This window comes from Hordeum vulgare, chromosome 1H (assembly GCF_904849725.1).
Source record: "Hordeum vulgare subsp. vulgare chromosome 1H, MorexV3_pseudomolecules_assembly, whole genome shotgun sequence".
NCBI lineage: Eukaryota > Viridiplantae > Streptophyta > Magnoliopsida > Poales > Poaceae > Hordeum > Hordeum vulgare.
Window position 1 is genome coordinate 485,149,404 of NC_058518.1, and position 19,145 is coordinate 485,168,548.

At 49.9% G+C, this 19,145-nt stretch overlaps 4 protein-coding genes across 5 annotated transcripts; all 4 read right to left on the minus strand.

The window, feature by feature from the left end:
- Positions 1-57: 57 nt before the first annotated feature.
- Positions 58-5,787, minus strand: LOC123448043 (disease resistance protein RGA2-like). The gene has a single exon (XM_045124813.1). It carries the CDS (start codon positions 3,959-3,961, stop codon positions 158-160), a length of 3,804 nt encoding a protein of 1,267 aa, XP_044980748.1. The 5' UTR covers positions 3,962-5,787; the 3' UTR covers positions 58-157.
- Positions 5,788-5,886: 99 nt separating this feature from the next.
- Positions 5,887-9,433, minus strand: LOC123448060 (probable polygalacturonase At1g80170). 2 transcript variants are annotated; one of them, XM_045124832.1, is made up of 10 exons: positions 8,763-9,432; positions 8,480-8,671; positions 8,251-8,382; positions 7,998-8,168; positions 7,866-7,892; positions 7,540-7,747; positions 7,071-7,152; positions 6,838-6,946; positions 6,437-6,553; positions 5,887-6,351 (listed from the first exon to the last, which is right to left on the minus strand). In XM_045124832.1, the coding sequence occupies exons 2-10, from the start codon at positions 8,639-8,641 to the stop codon at positions 6,115-6,117; spliced, it is 1,245 nt and encodes a 414-aa protein (XP_044980767.1). In that variant the 5' UTR covers positions 8,642-8,671; positions 8,763-9,432; the 3' UTR covers positions 5,887-6,114. The 2 variants fall into 2 exon arrangements, with proteins under 2 accessions (XP_044980767.1, XP_044980776.1); XM_045124841.1 differs by lacking the exon at positions 7,866-7,892 and having other exon boundaries at positions 8,480-9,433.
- Positions 9,434-10,626: 1,193 nt separating this feature from the next.
- Positions 10,627-12,000, minus strand: LOC123448075 (MAPK kinase substrate protein At1g80180-like). Its single transcript, XM_045124850.1, has one exon. The coding sequence runs from the start codon at positions 11,265-11,267 to the stop codon at positions 10,938-10,940; it is 330 nt and encodes a 109-aa protein (XP_044980785.1). The 5' UTR covers positions 11,268-12,000; the 3' UTR covers positions 10,627-10,937.
- A 169-nt stretch (positions 12,001-12,169) lies between these two features.
- LOC123448052 (lys-63-specific deubiquitinase BRCC36-like) lies at positions 12,170-18,178 on the minus strand. Its single transcript, XM_045124824.1, has 10 exons — positions 17,946-18,178; positions 17,725-17,850; positions 17,521-17,608; positions 16,887-16,972; positions 16,594-16,785; positions 13,983-14,173; positions 13,080-13,238; positions 12,915-12,995; positions 12,759-12,813; positions 12,170-12,682 (listed from the first exon to the last, which is right to left on the minus strand). The coding sequence occupies exons 1-10, from the start codon at positions 18,054-18,056 to the stop codon at positions 12,488-12,490; spliced, it is 1,284 nt and encodes a 427-aa protein (XP_044980759.1). The 5' UTR covers positions 18,057-18,178; the 3' UTR covers positions 12,170-12,487.
- Positions 18,179-19,145: the final 967 nt, after the last annotated feature.

Genomic DNA, 19,145 nt, shown 5'->3' on the forward strand with positions numbered 1-19,145 from the left:
TTGCAGGTACCGATGCCATTTCAATCACTCCAACCCAACAGTAGGGAGCAATACATGTTTCATAGTACGATTCAGATGGATGCATAGATCAATCAAGTACTCTTAAACCAATTACACAATGTCTGCATATACAGGGGAGGGGAACAAGGATGCAGCACTATTCCTGCCGAGCAACAACGTTTTGCCCATCGATGTAAACAGCACCAACCTTGGCAATCTTGGGCCCATCAAGTTCGTCGTCGAGGCACCTCTGGATCAGCTCTGGGCTGCACTTGGATATGGACAACCTCTTCAGTGACGCCGGCAAGCCGTTCGCCGGCAGTGCCTGAATAGCCGGGCAGTTGTCCACACACAGCTCTTCCAGCGCAGGCAGAGTGTACAGGTTCTCCGGCAGCCCACTGAGCTCACTGCAGCTTCTGATGCTCAGGGTGTGCAGCTTCTCCAGCCACTCGAACTCCCACGAACCGTCGAAGAACGCGCCGCGGATCCCGTCCATCTCGAGGGTCTCAAGGGAATGGAGCTTGTCAAACATGTTCAGGCTCACAAACGATGTGTTCTCCAACTGAAGGCTGTACACGTTGAACATGGAGCTCAGCCAGTCCAGAGGCTCAACGACCTTGCCACCATGATCGGAGCTCACGTGCGAGCAGCCGCTGATCTTCAGTACCCACACCGAGAAGAGGAAAGGGTAGTCGTCGACCCACCCGCCCTGCGCGACGAAGCACTCGCTGATCTCCAGCGTCCGCAGCGACGCGTGGAACTTGTCGACGAGCAGCTTCGGGCAGTCGTACAACGAGAGGTCCCTCAGCGCGGTGAGGTCCTTGAAGCCGTCGGGCAGATCGCAGGCGACGTCCTCGCAGCTCTTGATCGACAAAGACTCGAGAGACCGGAGGAGGTGCTGTTGCTGAAGAAGGCCGGATCCCAGGGACCTCAGCTTGTGGCACCGCTGTATGTGTAACGTGGTGAGCCTCGACGTCCATCTACCACCTTCCTCTGATGTTGATGGCATTGCATCTTCTGATGATGACTGCTTGCCGTGAATCGTCGGCAGCAGCTCGAGACCAACATTTTCAATGATCATGGTGGTGAGTGAAAGGGGAACGTCTGGGAAGGCCGTCAGGCTGGGACAGTTTCTTATCTCTAGCTTGCAGAGGCAGGGGAACGCCGTGTTCCTTGCCGAGTTGTCCGTCGACCACCCGGTGAAATGCAATGCGTCTTCGATGGTGAGCCTTTTGAGCTTCGGGAACAGTTCTTGGTCTGATAGTTGAGAAATGGTCACATTGTTGACAGAATGCATCCTCTTGATCTCAAGGACCTCGAGGCAAGGCATGTCATGCAAGCAAGGAAGGCTCTCCCAGTTCATGCAGTCGGTCAGGTACATTGTTGTCACATTAGGCAGCGAGCAAGAGGTCTTCAGCATCCATGTTGGAGACCTTATTCCTGCATAGCCTGAAACCATCAGAACCTTTATGTTCTCATGTGGCTGCAGGCACTCAAACACCTCTTCATCATCAACTGAAACCTCGTTGCTTCCGGCCATGGAGCTGCTGGCCCATGACAGGTGTAGTTTGCTCAGGTGCTGTAATTTGTTCAGGTGCTTTGTTCCCTTCAAGATACCCTTCTTGAACCCACTAGCATCGCTCCGTCGGAGATTCGCAACGCGAAGTGCGCCTTTGAGCTGTACCATTTGGCGTAGGGCATTGGCATGTGCCCCACTCTTGATGCAGATTGCCTCCAGTTCTTGTAGATTTGGGAGTAGTTGCATGTCAGGTATGGCTGAAAGGAAAGCTTCACATGCACGCAGATGCCTCAGATTAATCAAATTTGTCATGCCATTGGGAGGACGGAGATAAGGAGAGTTGCACTTGACGTCAATGACCTGCAGCAGGTGGAGCTGGCACATTGCCTCTGGAAGTTCAGTGAGTCTGTTCCTGGATAGGTTGAGATACCGGAGGTGTCGGAGCAGGCCGATCTCAGCAGGCAGAAGTGAAATGTTTGCAGACGATAAGCCGAGGACCCTCACGCTCTTTGCGATCAACAAGATCTCGGCTAGAACTTCCAAGAAATCATCTGAATCGCCAAAATCTTCGAAGAACAGAATTGTGCGAACCTGCTGGAGGAAATGATGATCAGATGGATGTGATAGCTGCAATGCCAGATCCATTTTCAGCTTCAGCAGGTTGTTAGTTGTGATTGTGAGGTGACGAACTTCCTGTGGCACTTCTCCTGAGCTATCAGTGACCATGTGATACTGACTCGCCGAGACGGCTTGGGACAGCTTCTGCATCATGTTGTTCATGACATATCTGTTCCTTCCCAGAGGCTGGAAGAAGCATCGCTCGACAAGTTCATCGAAGAACTCGCCGGCGACGTCCTCCAATGTCGCCGCGGGATCGTCGGAGTATATGAATCCATGTGCTACCCACATCTGCTCCAGTTCTTCCTTTCGGAAGACATAGTCACCCGGAAACACTGCAGAGTATGCGAAGCACTGCTTGAGGCGGGGATCCAGGTGCTGGTAGCTCAGCCAGAGCGCCGGCGAGATCCCGCCGATGTCCCCCTGCTGCCACAAGTTATCATCCAGCACATCTTTCCAGTGGCCTTCTTCATCCCGCCGGAAGTACAGTGAACGCCCGATTGCCCGTGCCGGTAACGTTGAGCAGCCCATGTTCTTGGCTATTTGGCATGCGATTTGCTCCATGGGTGATAGCTCATCCTCCTCTTCGAGGTCGTCCCATTCGTCCACCAGCGGAGTGCAGTCTTCTTCGGCTTCATCTGCAGCCCCAAATGCGAAATGCTTGAACATCCTCCAGTAGTCATCGAATGCCAGAAGGCTGAGGATCAGCGGGGGCATTGTCCCTATAGCTGTAGCGACATCTTCGGATTGAGTTGTCACAATGATCAAGCTCCTCCGAGCAGCTGGTTGCAGCACCTCCATCAGATCTCTCCACTGGGCATCGCTGACATCTGTGACGTGGTCAAGCACGAGCAGGAACCTCTTGCCGGCCAGCTGCGCCAGCAGAAGCTCCCTGGCGCCCTGGACGTCATGGCCGGCATCTCCGGTGACCACCCGATGGATCATCTGGGCCATGAGCTGCTTACTGAGCAGGAGCTCGCCGGAGACGTGCGCCCACATGCGCACGGGGAACTCGCCCTTGATGATCTCGTGGTGGAAGATGAGCTGGGCGAGCGCCGTCTTGCCGACCCCCTCGGCGCCGACTACGGGGAGCACGCCGACCCCAAGGCGGTATCGCAGGTCGTCGCCGAGCCTCACCGTCTTGACGATCTGGTCCACCTCGGCCTCCCTGCCGAAGATGTCGTACTTATCACGTACGGCATCCCCTGGCGATTTTACTGAGACGATGGTGGCGTAGTTCATCGGCGGCACGACGTGCTCGTACATGGACGTGCACCTGTAGGCCGCCTGAGCCACCGCCTCAAATGCTTCTCTTAGTCCGTCCAGATTGACATTGACGGCGCTGCTCCTCTTCTTGCTTGAGCTTCTCCAGTTGAAGCTGCCAGCAGATGAAGCGGTTCTTGGCGGGCTGAAGCACAGCAAGAACCTCATAGGGCTGCGCGGTTTCCTGGCGGCGGCGGCCCCGGCGACCGAGGCCGGCGTGCTGGCGTTTGACCCGGGCTCACCGCCTCCGGCCACCTTGGTATGAGCATGAAGGAGCGCGTACTCGAGGTCGTCGAGGGCGTCGTCCGCCGAGTAGGCCGCGTCGAGCAGGTCCTGGATGGGGCGCTGGCTCGAGTCGATGGCGCCGGCGTCCGCCGCGTCGAGCACGCGCCAGACGGCCGCGAGGAGCCCCTCGAGGCGGCGCAGGTGGCCCGCCGCGGCATCGTCGAGCTCGGCCAGCAGCGCGATGCCCTTGCGGATCAGGCGGGCGAGCACGGCGGCGACGAATGCCGAGGCCGACCATCCGACCATCGTGGCGAGCTTGTGCGGGGGTGGCGCCATTGCGATGTTCCCAGCTTTTCTTGGAGAGCCGGATAACCAATCTGCCAACACGTATGATGATTGATTCCATGGAATGGAAGAAGAAAATGGAAGCAGCTCGTTGTGCTTGCCACGTCGTTGACTGTGCGCTAATGATCAAGTCGTGCATCGATTTAAAAGCATTGGCTGATTAAGTCGTGCACGTACGCACCACGCACGCTGATGACTTGGTTGTGGCCGGTGCATAGACGACGTGCCTGCACGTACGGTTCTTTAATTAGTTTATTCTCGTCATAGGTATACTTGATACACCTTCGTACTAAAATTCTCGTCTTAGGTTTATTCAGAAATAAATGCATCTAAATACTAAAACATGATTAGATACATTTATATCTAGATAAATCTAAGCCAAATTTTTTGGAACGGAGGGAGTATATTTTACAAAGATATATACAGACCCAAATGAAAAAATACTGATTTTACATTTTTGTGTGTGTGTGTGTTCTTATGTATTTTGATATCCTTCCAGATTGTTTCCTTATATACATATTTCTAAAGTATATTGCTTAACAAATATCTAGCTAATGGTTTCTAGTATATACTTATACCACTATATAGTGTACAAATAATTTTAAATATTAGTTGTAGAGCTAGTTTTATCCAATATTCCACAAACTAGCCTAGATATGTGGTGCAGGATTCTCTAGAACCAATCCTCCTAGAGAATAGCAACATGCCACACACATTTTATGATGTTGTGTAGGGATGCAAGCGGGCGGGCTACTGAGATATACTATATTACGAATGAAGTGTTAATTTTAAGTTAGTGATGAGCAAAATCTCTACTCTAAAAAGAGAGTTGGTTAGTCTCTTTTGCCTTTTATTTCTTGCCAATAGTTTACTGATACAGGTAGAAGGAGAATTCACGGCGCAATATAGCTATGAAGATGTAATTTTGATTTTCACAAAAGTCAAGCTTCATAAACATTGACAAAATTTATAGAGAAAACTGTTTATCTAATGTCAAATATATACTATACAAAAAATGCGCAATTTTAACATGATCCTTCTTACCTCTTCTTTTCACATGGAAGGTCAGAGTTACTCAAACCCATTACCTAGTGGTGTGAAAAGAGATGACCATCTAAGGACTATGATAACCTAAAAAATATGGGTTACTCAGACATTATTTGTGAGGCTTGTAGATATTAAAATTTTCACGTCATGTAAATTTCCACCCTTGCATAAGAAGCTATATCATCGAAAAGCACCAAAATAGCACTTACATCATCATTACACCAAAATAGCACTTACATCATCACTAGTTTGTGACATGTTAAGAGACTGCCGCACTTGTTGTATGTCAGAAGGAATTTTATTTTCAAAATAAAAAATGGTAACGCAATTCTCTACGTCGTCATCTACGTCGACGACGACTCTGGCGAGGAGTGAATGCACTCCGGCGATGGCGCGGCCGCACCTTGTGAGCTCCGGTGAGCTAATTTTGGTCTGTGTAGGGTTAGGGCCACGTCTTCAAGCATTTTGGCCATCTGTGACAATGTTTAACACCCCCCCCCCCAAAAAAAAAAATTAACAAACAACGGATGAACTAATATTGGATGAACTGATCTCCCGCGTAGTTTGAATGTTTAAATTTGCAGTTATGTTTACCGTGTCTGTTCTGCGCAACGCGTTTCTGAAACTGCAACCCAGTTTGCACTGGACTGCAAACTGCGTTTGCAGTTTCAGAAACTGCAGGGTCTGCTATAGATGCTCTAAGACGTTTCATACATACTCCCTCTGTACCTAAATAATTGTGGTTGGAAGAACTTGTTTAGTTCTCCCCAACCACAATTATTTAGGTACTGAGGGAGTATAAGTTTTGTGGTTCGACTTATTAAGGCCTATCATTCATATTTTTGTCTTTTTATTATGTTCAAAAAGTCTTTTACAAGCTGTTAAAACTTTTGTCACAAAAATAATTCATATGTTTTTGAACATTGTTTCAATTTTACTGTTTACCGAGCTCATTCGGGCTGGAGCTGTGAAACTCCGCGTGAGGAGGAGACCCGGTTTTGCTAGCTATATAATTCATGCCACACGCACCGTGCAGAAATCTTTACCAAAACACCGGCAGGCTACACCAAACGGTTCCCAACATCATTCCACGACCATCACGGGTCGCCCTTGGCGAGGCAGGACCACGGGACGACGACGCCGGCAGCCTTGCCGGACGCCCTGTAGCAGGAGGCCGTCGCCGCGCCCCCGCCCACCACGGTGAGGTTGACGTTCCTCAGCTCCAGCTCGGTGCAGGGCACGGCGTCGCTGCAGGCGATCCTGATCGCCTGCGCCGTCGCCGACGTGCCCCTCACGTCGACGAACTCCACCTTGCGCACCTCCACCGCCTCCGTCTGCAGCCTCACGCCTCAGTCCTTGGCATCACACGATCCAAGAGACGGCAAAGTAGAAACACAGTGGCCCGGCACGTTGCGGTACCTGGTTCGCGCAGGGGGTCGGCTGGTCGCAGTAGTACTGGTCGATGATGATGGGGTTGGACACGTTCTTCATCACGATGCCCTCGAACCTCAGGTCGCGGGCAGAGCCCGTCCCCCCCTGAAGCACCATGCAGCACGGGTTGGTTGGTTGCAATGGAGGAGAGTGTTTTTACTACTGTGTTTCTGTAACGGAAGCTGTTGTTGTGTTTTAAAATTATACTCTATCAAAACTACTCCATCCGTTCCTAAATATAATACCTTTTAGAGATTGCGCTATGAACTACATACGGATGTACATAGTCACATAGACATATTTTAGAGTATAGATTCACTCGTTTTACTTCGTATGTAGTCTTCTAATGAAATCTCTAAAAGTCTTATATTTTGGAACGGAGGGAGTACCTGCCAACTCTTGATCCGGACGCCGTTGGTGGTGTTGGTGAGCAAGCAGGTGTCCACCCTCACGTTCTCGACCCTGTCCGTCGTCCGGTTCTTGCCCAGGCTCCCAATGCTGAGACCAACGCAACCAGGCGCTGCGTGTTAGTGCTGCACGCAATTACTAAATTCTGGCAGCAGCAGCAGCTGCAGCTGGGTTCAGTGAGTAGTAAAGAGGTGTTGCACCGTAGTAGTAGTACCTGATGCCGTGGCCGGGGCCACACGAGATGTCCCTTACGCGGACGTCCGAGCAGTTGCCGACCATCGACACGCAGTCGTCCCCTGATTGATTCAAGACGAGAGGTAGATCAATCGATGATTTTTGACTTTCAGACTAGAAAATCTAATTATCGGAAGCATACAACGCGCAAATTGCTGTCAAGTTCACATCGATGCACGTCATTGTTCTTCGTGTCCCGGCTGCTATCTATTTTGTCAGATTACATTGGGTCAAGGTTCAACAAGTCGTCGCCGACGGCTTCGATCTTATCTTTCAGAAGAAAACGCCATAAAAAATGCAGGCAAGCAGAGGCAGGTTCCGGCACGGATGGATGATAAGTTATAAGGCGTCGCAGTCTGACTCTGACGGGGAGATGGTCAGCAGAAGGAGCATGCAGGCATACAGATAGAGGGCGCAATGCAATGCTGACAGGACAAGAAGGTACGTACCCGTGGAGATGAGGTTGTCCATGATCTGGACGCGGGAGGAGTCGTTGAGGTGGATGCCGTCGGTGTTGGGGCTGTCCGCCGGCGCCACCACCCGGAGGAAGTTGGCCTTCACGTCCACGCACCGCGTGAAGGACAGATGGAACTGCGGCCCGTTCTGCAGCGTCACTCCCTGCACGCTCACCCCCCTGCACTCCTCGAAATGCACCGCCTGCAGCAACACAACATCATCCCCAAACCATCAGACTGATTTCGCCGCCCGGCGCCCCTCGCCGCCGGTGAGAGACCGGGATGGTCGCCGATTCACATTCACATTCACATCCACCCACCCTAGGAGGAGGCCGCGTGTTGCAGGGCTGCGTGAACGCGAAGATACATGTGTCACTTGGAGAGTTGAGTGGCAGGTGATGCTGGGCTGACAGGTAGCTACTGGTAGCTACTGATGAGTGATGACGTGGTACCTGGGTGTTCTTGCGCTTGCAGGAGCGCGCCCACCACTCGTGCCCGACGCCGTCGATGGTGCCGCCGCCGCTCACGGACAGGCCGTCCACGCCGTAGACGTACAGCCACTTCATCGGGTCCCTCCCCGCCCACTCGTCCGGGCTCGCCGGCGCCACGATCGTCCCGGCGATCTGGCCACCAGCGCCACCGCCACCGCCACCATTAATTAAGAAACGCACGCGAGAAACTGTTTGCAGGGGACAGTGCACGTACCAGCAGCTTGAGCTTCTTCTTGCAGGGGCCGGAGAGCTGCACCGGCCAGATCTGGTAGGCCTTGGCGGCCGGCACGGCGACGACGGCCTCCTCCTCCGAGCCGCACGCCGCGGTCCACGCGTCCACGAACGCCTGGCCATCCATCGAAACATAGCGCGCCGAGAGCTCGGTTAACCACGGCGATCGATACACGCGGATCAACCTGACAGCTTATACATATGCCCGGTACCTGCGTGTCGTTGGCAACGCCGTCGCCGACGGCGCCGAAGTCGTCGAGCGTGAGGAGGACGCGGGCCTCGGCGGCGCCGGAGAGACACAGGACGGCCGCGCCGGCGAGCGCCACGAGCCCACGTAGCACGGATGCCGTCACAATCGTCGCCCCGGGCACCATTCCCGCGCCGGATAGATCACCTAGCTAGCTCTGCTAGCGGTATAAAGAAGAAGTGAAGAGGGGAAGCGGCGAGAGGACGGACACCTAGCTAGCATGTGCCGCTCTAGTAGGGAGTACGTACCTGGCTCGCCTTTTCCCGGGAAGCAAGTGAATGCCGTCCGTGATTTTGTCGGGCGATCGCGAGATTTCCGCATGCGGCGAAGGGGTTCTGAGTTACGCATTGCTGCGGATTGGGCAACGCATTGCTGCGCTTTCGTTCGATTCATTCATTTCCATGCCTTGATCAGATCAAAATGCGCCGTGGCATTGCTTCATGTTGTTGGATCGGGCGACGCATTGGAAAGGTGCTTTGCTATGGGTCTATGGCAGCATGCCATTGCCATGGTAGGATGGTATAACGAGCCACAAAACCAGCAACAGGTTCTGCAAAAGTGGAAGGGGATCCGCCGATCACGGTAATTATGCGCGAAGGGGCCGCAGGAGCCGTCTATAAATCGATTTAGAGTTTTTCTGCTTTTTATAAATATATTGAAGACGCCTCATGGCCAGGGGATCGTGGCCAGGTCCGACCGGATTTGGGTAAGGTATTTCGTCTTGCAAAATACAAATTCTCCTTCCTTGTTTGTGCGGTTGACAACATGTGTGATATGAGTGTTACAGCAAGTATAATAGTATAGCCACCCGCTGGCTATAAGCCATTGCCATGTCATCTATAGCTCATCTTATAGTCAACATGTATAATAGTTCATTGCAAAAGTATACTACTTCTTTATTATATGGTATATCTTTCATACTCATAAAATGCCTAGGAGCACGTGATAGAGCTGGCTCTTAGCTAAGAGTCCACTTACCTTCTCTTTCCTCTTCTCTTTTCTCTAGCTAAACAAAAATATATTAGTTTATTCCTTATAGCCAGCTGACTCATCAAGGATTGTCCCTCAAGGTTTGTCAGGTTTAGTTGTTCGTGATGTTTTGGAGATGGGTGAAGGCCGTCTTTCCAACACCCAGGCTCAGGTGAGGTTTCGTGCCGACGGGGACCCTGTTTCTGGAGAAGAGGTTGCCAATGGTGTTTCAAATGATGTGTGGCCTGTTTTGGGCCCTACTCCTCCACTGACACCGTTCATCAGGGGATCTGTGATCGGTAGGAAAGCGGAGAATAGAAAGGCGCCTTCCACACAGGATGACAGAGCTGAGGAGGAAGTGGCGGAGTTTTATGGATAGCTGTGGGTTATCCCATCCCTCACTCGCCGCCGGCCCAATCGTTCCTCTCTCCCCTCCTTCAAAACTGTTTTTCTTTGGTTACTCTCTTACTCCAGAAACTGTGTGTTTTGCTCTGAATTAGAATCTATGTATTGCCGCTTTCCTTGATCATCTATAGTTAATACAACAGCAAAACATGCATGTCCGGACCGGCAGTGACGAAATTAATTTGCAGGATTGGCCGTCACATATTTTCCGTTTCTGCTTGAACTATTCTGCCTAACGATACTAAGACTGAAGCTCAGAACTCAAGTAGAAACAGCAAACATGAATGTTCACGTGTCAAAGAAAGCGGCAGAGGAAAGTGTGAGATGATTGGTCTTTTCCCCCAATGCCCAGCAAGAAAGAAAACGTCATGATTCCAGATTCCAGGAAATTGGGCAGAGTTGCCTCTGAACATAGCTGATGGGGAGCGTGAGCAGTGCAGTTAGATATTTCCTATGTTCTTAAATATATGTTTTTTTTTTAAGATTCTACTACGAACGACATATGAAATAAAATGAAAGAATGTACATTTTAAAGTCTGTGTATATACATTCGTATGCAGTATGTATTGAAATTTCTAAAAGAAAATATATTTTAAAACGGAGGGAGTAGGTGCGAGGCATAATAAAAAGAAGACATTTGTATAGGTTGTTGCTGCACTGCAGGATGGGAAAGTTCAGGACAGAGAACATGCACAGCACATCTAAGTAGTAAGAGTTGTACTACCAATAATCCTGCTGTCCTACAAATATCCGATCACATATTCACATAGCAAGATGGAAGAGAAGACTGTACAATCGAGTGACGATGAGACACACTGCCGACGGTTCTACGCTACCCTCTCTCTCTATATATATACTACGTCGGACGTACTAAATCCGTATCTATACATACATGGGACAAGCATCAGTAACGCAAGAAACGGGAAGAAACTACCGAGGTTTATCTCTGCTAAAAAAAAAAAAACTACCGAGGTTTATACAGTCATACATGCATGCATACATACGTACGTACGGGCTGCAGGAACGTACTAGTACGGACGGATGGATCATCAGCCACTAGCTCGCCTCGCCTTTGGTCTTGGGGATGGTGAACCAGCGGCCCTGGGAGCCCTGTGCTTGGCCGCCTTGCCGTCGTTGGCGTCCTTCTTCCCGGCGCGGAAGCAGGCGCAGAAGCCGCATGCGGCGACGCGCGGCGACGGCGGGTCGAGCGCGGGCGAGACGCGGCCGGCGGACGCCCTGTACCCGGCGTGGCCCGTGGAGCGGCTGCGCTCGACCCGCACCGGCTTGATCTCCCCGGAGAGGTGGCTGTCGCCGTCCCACACCATCCCCGACGATCCCGACCGCCGGAACGTGCCGCTCGACCGCTGCAGCCCCGCCATCGCTCGCCGCTCCTCCTCCTCCTCCTAGAAGAGAAGCTGGGGATGTGACTGTGCCTGTGCGTCGCGTGTGGCGAGCCCGGGCGTGGTGGTAAAACTTGGCGTGCGCGCGCGCGCATATGCCGGCCGACGCAATCACCGCGGGCAGGAAACGATCGGGAGGAAATTTATGGAGCGGGAGGAGGGGAAACCGAAAGAGAGGGATGTGGACGTAGGTAGTACTAGTATATAAGAAAACTCAAACAGACATGAGATATGGCCGCCGGTTCATGCATGGCGTGGTGATAATCTACTCTGGTCACGCGTCGCCGTCCGCCTACGATCACTCATCATATTCAAGCAGCAACTCGCGCCACCGGCCCTTCCGTTTCCGTCAGTGACGGCACGCGGCGACGACGGGTTCAATTCGATCGAACAAGGACGCGCAACGGCCGGGGGGCGGCGACTTCGCCGTGGCTTCCCATGTCGCAGCGGCTCGTCGGACGGAGTAGGTGGCGTGTACGGCTTCACGGGCTTTGCCTACCTTGGCGTTGGCGAGACACGGCTCCCAACTGGTACAGCGACGCGACGATCCGTCGTTGCTTGGATGCGAACGGTTGTCGGCTCCGGCGCGTGGTTTGGTTGTGCGTCCGAGTCGACCGTTCGTGTACCGACGCGGGACTGCACATCACGCCTCCATCCAGCAACAGTGGGGGTAGTTGTATGGCACTTGTCATGTTCCTTCCAAAGCTCTCCCTTTCGTTACGAAAAGGCTCCAAACAGTCAGCAGTTAGACTGGGATTGGGACAGGTTGTCGCCGCCGCTGCCGGACGGCCTCCGGAGCTTGTCCAAGGCCCATCATACTTTTACGGCTGTTGACATTGAGATCACACCAGGGTAGGCGGCGAGGCTTCCCTCAACATGGATGGTACAAAGAGTTCTTTTCCAACCGGAAAGCAAACATAATGTCTGTGCTTGCCTGCCCGACACACGTCGCGCCAATGACACTTGAGTACTGCTACACATTACAAGCTCAGCGCAACCAGGCAAAAGGATTTGGGGCGACAACACAAAGCAAAAGGGAACCACTGTTGGTTGGTTGCTTCCACAGAAAGACAGGCCAGGCGCTGAAACGAGATGGGTATATACATTTGCATTGCAGCTTCATGCCTCACGCCAAGGGACAGGTTTGGGTTCCAGAAAGCATCAGGAAAGGCCCAGAACCGGACTGTCCATCATGACAATCAAGGAGCCTTCCTCCGGCTGCTGCTGCTAGGGCTTACAGGCCCCCCTTGTCTGCCGGAAGCGTACTTGTCCTGGCCCCTTGGCGAAATGATGCCACTAGTAGTCCCTCCGGGCATCGCACGGCGAGGAGAAACGGTTTTCGTGCCCTGCTTCTCGGCCTCCAGTTGTTTAGCCTCCTCCAATAGCATAGCCAACTGTTTACAATGAGCAAATAGCCATTAGCCCTGGAATGACCGAGCAGCGCCATACAATGAAATCTAATCCACTCACCCGAAGTTCATTTTCTTTCACACGGTCCTGAAGCACACCTATAGCAGGGCTCAAGCTAAGACAGCACAAGCGCGATATGTTAGCAGGCGATTACACACCACACCAATGGTAGTCACTATATTTGGATAAGCACAAGGGAGGAGATTTTGCTCTCACCAGTATTCCATCAGTTTGCATAGAGAAGCATTGTATGTGGAGGTATGGTGCATAGATGTAAGTGGGTGCATCTTCCCATCACTGCGCAAACAAACAAAACAAGTGCAACCTTTCAGTGAGACCAAGCATGCTGATATTGCATTTTCATAAAGGAACTTCAATTACCAAATGTTCTGAAGCATGGCTTGGTTATATGCTGATTGTTCCTCTTTAAAAAGGACATGTTGCATGCCACAGTAAGAACTCAACGTAGTGTCCAGCTTTAGCAGATGCCTTGTAGGGAATACTTTAAGTGGCACCTCCTTCCTTCTATACTCTGCACCACTATCACCAGCAAATTGTAAATTAGAAACTATTATATATATTGTCATGTTAAAGCACAGCATCCTGCATTTGACAGATCCAATCAGCATTAAGGATGATGAAAGACAGGTCATAAAATGTTCATATCATGTGATACATGATACACTAGTTAAGAACGATGATTGTAACTGTAAATCACAACAAAGTTGTACAGGAGAACATGCTTAGAACATCACTAAGAGACTATTTCGATATGAGAATACGATCCAAGTCCATAACGCTTCGTTCAAAATCCTAAAAGAATCCAAACAAATCTCATCATCCTAAAGACAACCAAAGCCTGATTGGTAATGTTTTAGGCATTAATAATGCTGTACTCATAAAAGAACATTGCCAAAGTGATTAGATGGCAATTGGAAAACTAGAAAGATAAGCCATATAGCTTTGTTTAATACTCCATTAGTGTGTTTTTACATGGAACCTGTGAGTATGTGACTGTAGCACCACGAGAAAGATGTTAATATAGCCATTAGTGTGTTTTAACATGGAACCTGTGAGTATGCGACCGTAGCACCACGAGATAGACAAACATTCCAGGAAGAACTCCTAGGTTCAGATGACATACGTTGTCCGGAAATATTTTCAACTGCTAAAAGAGTTCTCAGGGCGGGGCGGGGGGAGAGTAAAGGCTAACATGAAGTGCTTAACATACAGTGTATATACAGTTCGCTTAATAAATAAAAGATTTGCAAGAAATTCATATACCTTATGTCCATAGTTGAGCGGTGCAAAGCCTCCTGTATGCTTGGGGACAGATCTGAACCATCTTGATCAACAGAGGGTCCAGCACTGTTATCCGGTTCATAAGGAACAATAGCGCTGTCTATTGGTAGATGTCTTGCCGAAGGATTTGTGTCCAAAGGATACAGATCCACATCCTGAGATCTTCCCCAGACCTAAAAACATAAGCACATGCATAAATAATAAATAATTTGCTAATGTACTGATAAGTACAAACCCACAAAAAATGCACTAATTAGCTACGGCTCCTAACACAAGTTGCCCCGAAATGGTACTTAGAAGCTAAACAAATTCAACGGAGCAGCATAAACCAAGCAACTTTCACATAAGCAATTAACAACAGAGACAAAGTATGCTCCCAACCGATAAATCAGGGGACAGGCCCGCCCAAACAAAATGTAGAAACAGTAAGTGTGCTTCATTGTTCTGAATTTCTGATCTACCCGACAGTTTGTTACCACGTTTAGAAAAACATTAGTATAGATATCTATTCTATCATTTGGTTGCAGCATATCCAGATCTTCACAAATTCAACGGAGCAGCATAAACCAAGCAACTTTCACATAAGCAATTAACAACAGAGACAAAATATGCTCCCAACCGATAAATCAGGGGACAGGCCCGTCCAAACAAAATGTAGAAACAGTAAGTGTGCTTCATTGTTCTGAATTTCTGATCTACCCGACAGTTTGTTACCACGTTTAAAAAAACATTAGTATAGATATCTATTCTATCATTTGGTTGCAGCATATCCAGATCTACACATTCAAGTCGGAAAGCATCAACCTAAAACTTCTGAGCACAAATGTTGAGGAAATTATGGGGCTTTGCTGATCAGCAAGTGTCAGTTTTAATATCAGAACCCAGATACCGTATCTATACAATTAAGTAATTCATTAAGACAAAAGCTCCCTGAACATAATGTTCTACTAGGTTATTTCATATGCGATTCCAAAACCAGCTACACATTAATTAACTGCTGCGGCTTTGATGAAAAGTTCTGAAATTATCCTGAAATTTCTTTATTACAAAAATGTTTCATATGACATGTTAATGTTCATTACAATTCTTACTTACTGGTTCCCTTCCACCTGTCCAGCATCATTTATATATACTGATACCCAATGAAATAGTTGTTATAGTTCACCGTTTCCATCTTTTCTAGCCAAAACACATTGTTAAATACTCCCTTTGTAAACAAATATAAGACGTTTTAGGTCACTAAACTAGTGACTAACCACTAGAATTCTAGAGATTCACCATCCAGCATCATGTGGTGCTTGCCAAACACTGGAACCAAAGTCTACAACACTCAATGGACCATTGGTTACCCCACCCCCTTGCAGGTCGAGTCGGTTTAGGCCACTTAGATTGTACTGAACATACTTTTGAAAAGGAAAAATAGACGATTGTGATCAATTTATCCCACATTTCTTGAATACTCCGTTAGCCTACTTACTGTTCAACCATTTACTCGGGGTGGATGATGGTGCATAGCTTGACTTCTGTTTATGTCCATCATCATGGATTCTTGATGCGAAATCAAAAGATGCTTCACAATGTATATGTGCCCACTTTTGATGGTTAACATTTATTGAACATGTAGTCAAGCTTTCCAGTCTGCCACCTTGGCCGTTAACATAAATAACAAATTGATTTTTTCCTGAATATCTTTTATTGTATGCCAGCCATGGTTTTTAAGGCATCCCCAAAGCGTCGCCTAGGCAATGCCTAGGCATCAGAGCGCCGGGAGACGGTAGGGCGTCGGGCTCGCCTTAGACTATCGCCCAAGGCGTCCAGATTCGCCTATTGAGGCGTCCAGGTCGTCGCCTAGGCGGGGGAGGCGTCGCCTTGGCCCAATTTGGACGCCCTGGTCCAGATCGAGCGGGAAACTGGTGAGGGGCGGGGCGGGAAACAGAAATTGGGCGGGATTGGATAGAAATTGGGGGGCAATCTGAGGTGAAATAGATGGGGCTCTCTCCTCTCAAGCGCCAGCCCCTCCTCCGCCAGATCCCTTCCCTTCCGCCGGCCAAGCTTCCTCCCTCCTCCAGCTTCCTCGCCATCGCCGGCCAAGCTTCCTCTCCTCCCCTGGCGCATCCCTCCCCCAGCAGGGCAACAAGATACTGCCCTCTCTCCCCCTCACTGCTGTGCCTGTGCTGTGCGGCTGTGTTGTGCTGCTCAGAAAATGAACTAAGGCGTCGCCTCGCCTCGCACTTTAAGCGCCTAGGCGTTAAGCCCCCCCCCCCCCCAAAGCCTTCAAAACATAGATGCCACTATGCTCTGCTCTCCCGTGACCTATACTCTAATCAAAAGACTAAAGGCTCAATTTATTCATTCGTTTTGAGTTTTCTTGAATCCAAAAATGATAGCAACATAGTTCAAACATTCTTTTTCTTACATTTGCATGTGCAAAGTAGGCGCCAGCTACTAGTAACGTTTAAAAATGCTCCATCCAGTAGGAAAGAATACAATGATAAGAGTGATAATCAACACCCCTCGCACCCTCACAGACAAAATGGAAAGTCAACATGGAATTAAATGATGTAATACAACAATACCCAGTATAAAAATAAACCTTGCTTCCGTTTGAAGCTCTAGAATCCCCAGTGTCATGTTCAATGCCCTCAATTAATGCTAATGAGTTATCTGATGAACTCCAAGATGATTCAAGGTCAATGACTGGATTGGTAATAACAGGAACAATAGCACGTTGTGTGTTATGTGTTCCATCAAGAGACTGGAAGGCAATCACTTGGATTTTCCCAACCTGTGGTAACATCAAAATACGATTCAGCGAGACAAAAGCATGCATAGGTGTCCCAGATAGGAAGTAAATTTAATGTGTACACAAAGTATAAGCTTTCCTACCTTTTGAGCATCTTCACTAAAACAGGAAAATATCAATCCAACAAAACCTGGATCTAGCAACTGAAACATAGCCTGGGTTCGCACATCTGGACAAAAAATGGCAAAGTTTAGCCTCACTGCAGATGGGAACCATCTCATAAGAGAGAGGCAAAGCATAAAAGCAGATGCACTAGCAAATTGCCTAGATCTATATTTTGTTGCCGTCAATTGGTTAGGAGCCAGTAATGGACCCTTGTAATCAGGACAGTATAGGGTTGGTGCTATACCGGCAATTCTGGAGCAAAGCTACATGGCTAAATATGGAACTCCCTAGCGCAAATAGACAAAAGCATAGGTGATTAGCTACCACAGCCCCCACCATATTGGCATCCATTTTCCAGAATGGGCAAGTGAACACTAATGGGGATAATAAGAAGGGTTGCATATTTGAAAATAGCATGGCTAGGACAAAAAAAGACTTGCTAGTAAATTCTCAAACTGCATAGACAAAAACTATGTATCATGTCACGGGTTCGTGACAAATCAATGCATACCCCAGGGCTGCCAGAACAGAAGGCACTTGAGCTTAGCGATGGTGAAACACGGGCCAGGGCACACAACAGACTACCAATGCGAGGGAATTGGTGGTGCTTACCTACATGGGAAGGCAGGACAGTGATATGCGGGTGCGAGTGGTACCAGCCGATCACCCGGGTCGTCTTCCCAATAGTGGCCGTCATTTTGTGCTGGCAGAGTTAAGACCAACATCCCCAAAACCCTAGTGCCAGCTCAACCCACGCAAGAACAAATGAACCAAAGACTGAGGAACTAAATGAGGGAGCAGGTTAAAAAAGGATATCTCGGCCTCCTTGGACGCGTCGGCGAGCAGCGCGGGGTTGACCTCGACGCGGTCCTTCTTCCGCTCGCACCTCATCTGCGGCAACGCGCCCCATATCACCGCGGTGGAGCCGCCCCTGCTGGAGGACTACGGGCAGGGAGAGCGGAAAATCAGCGCGATCTCAGACATTTGCGAGGGGAGGGGAGGGGAGGGGAACGGGTAGGTGGGAGGGGGGGCCGAACCTCGACGTCGCCGAGGAGGAGGCCCATGACCTCCTCGGTCTCGGTGGTGAGGGCGTGGGAGAGGCATGTGAGCCACACCTCCTCGCCGAGCCTGACCTCCGTCAGCGACATCTCCGCCGGCCGGCCGCCGCCGTTCGGCTGGGGTTTCGGGTCGGGGCCGGGGCGGAGGGCTCGGTGCCGGAGGAGTGTGTTGTGTTGTGTTGCGCCTGCTCTGGGTCGGGTCGGAGTGGGTTCGGTCGATGATTGACGGCTGCGTCGCTGGCTTGGCCTGTGATGTGTGCCTCGCTGATGGGTGGGACCCGTGACGCGTTGTCTGGCACTAGACTACGGCGTGGGGTCCGCGGGTCGCGGCTCGTGTACGGCCGCGCCGGCGACTCTGCGGATGGTGCTCACCCGCAGATCTGAGTTCGGTCGGAGAGTGCGGTGTCAGGGCTTGGGTTGGGTTGGGTTGGGCTGAGCTGGGCTGGGCTTGATAGCCTTTCTGGGCTGGACGGAAGCGGCGGAAGAAATGGTGTCGAGTTTTCTAAAAGTATCTTCGACAGAAATACGGTCCGGTGGCCCGTTAAATTTTTTACAACATTAAAATAACAAAAAAATGACTGTGTACAGTGGCAAGACATTTGTGTACACAACGAACAAGAGGCTGAAGAAAAAAATTAACCAAAAAATCGGATATAGCCCCTTTTAACTTGTAAATATTATCACAGCATGACTACAACAACAAATGGCTCACCTTGCCCATCCTCTAGCCATGCATGAAGGCATGACAATGAGCATCAAAGCCGAGTCACGGCCAAAGTCGGATATCTCATAAAGCAATATCATGGCTTCAGGGTATTTCATGACGTATCCTCTATTGTAGCGCCAACATGAATTTGAAAGAGTGGACGACATAACTCGGACAGACCTGGGGAAGAAATCGACTAGAAGACAATGATGGTGACATACTTTCACTATGAGCTCATGAAGGCTCATGCTCCCGACAGCCCAACACTGCTCTAACTGCCACCTTATGGATATGTTCAACCCACCTTATGGATATGTTCAGCACAGTAAGTTTCACTCTAGAAATTATAGCGTCTAACGCTTTTGTTGGTAGACACCGAGCTAATGCTGATGCTGCTTACGACTACTTCGATCCATTTCGAGTTTGTGTTTGACATATGTATGATATGGAGATATTGAAAATCAGTGCAGAGC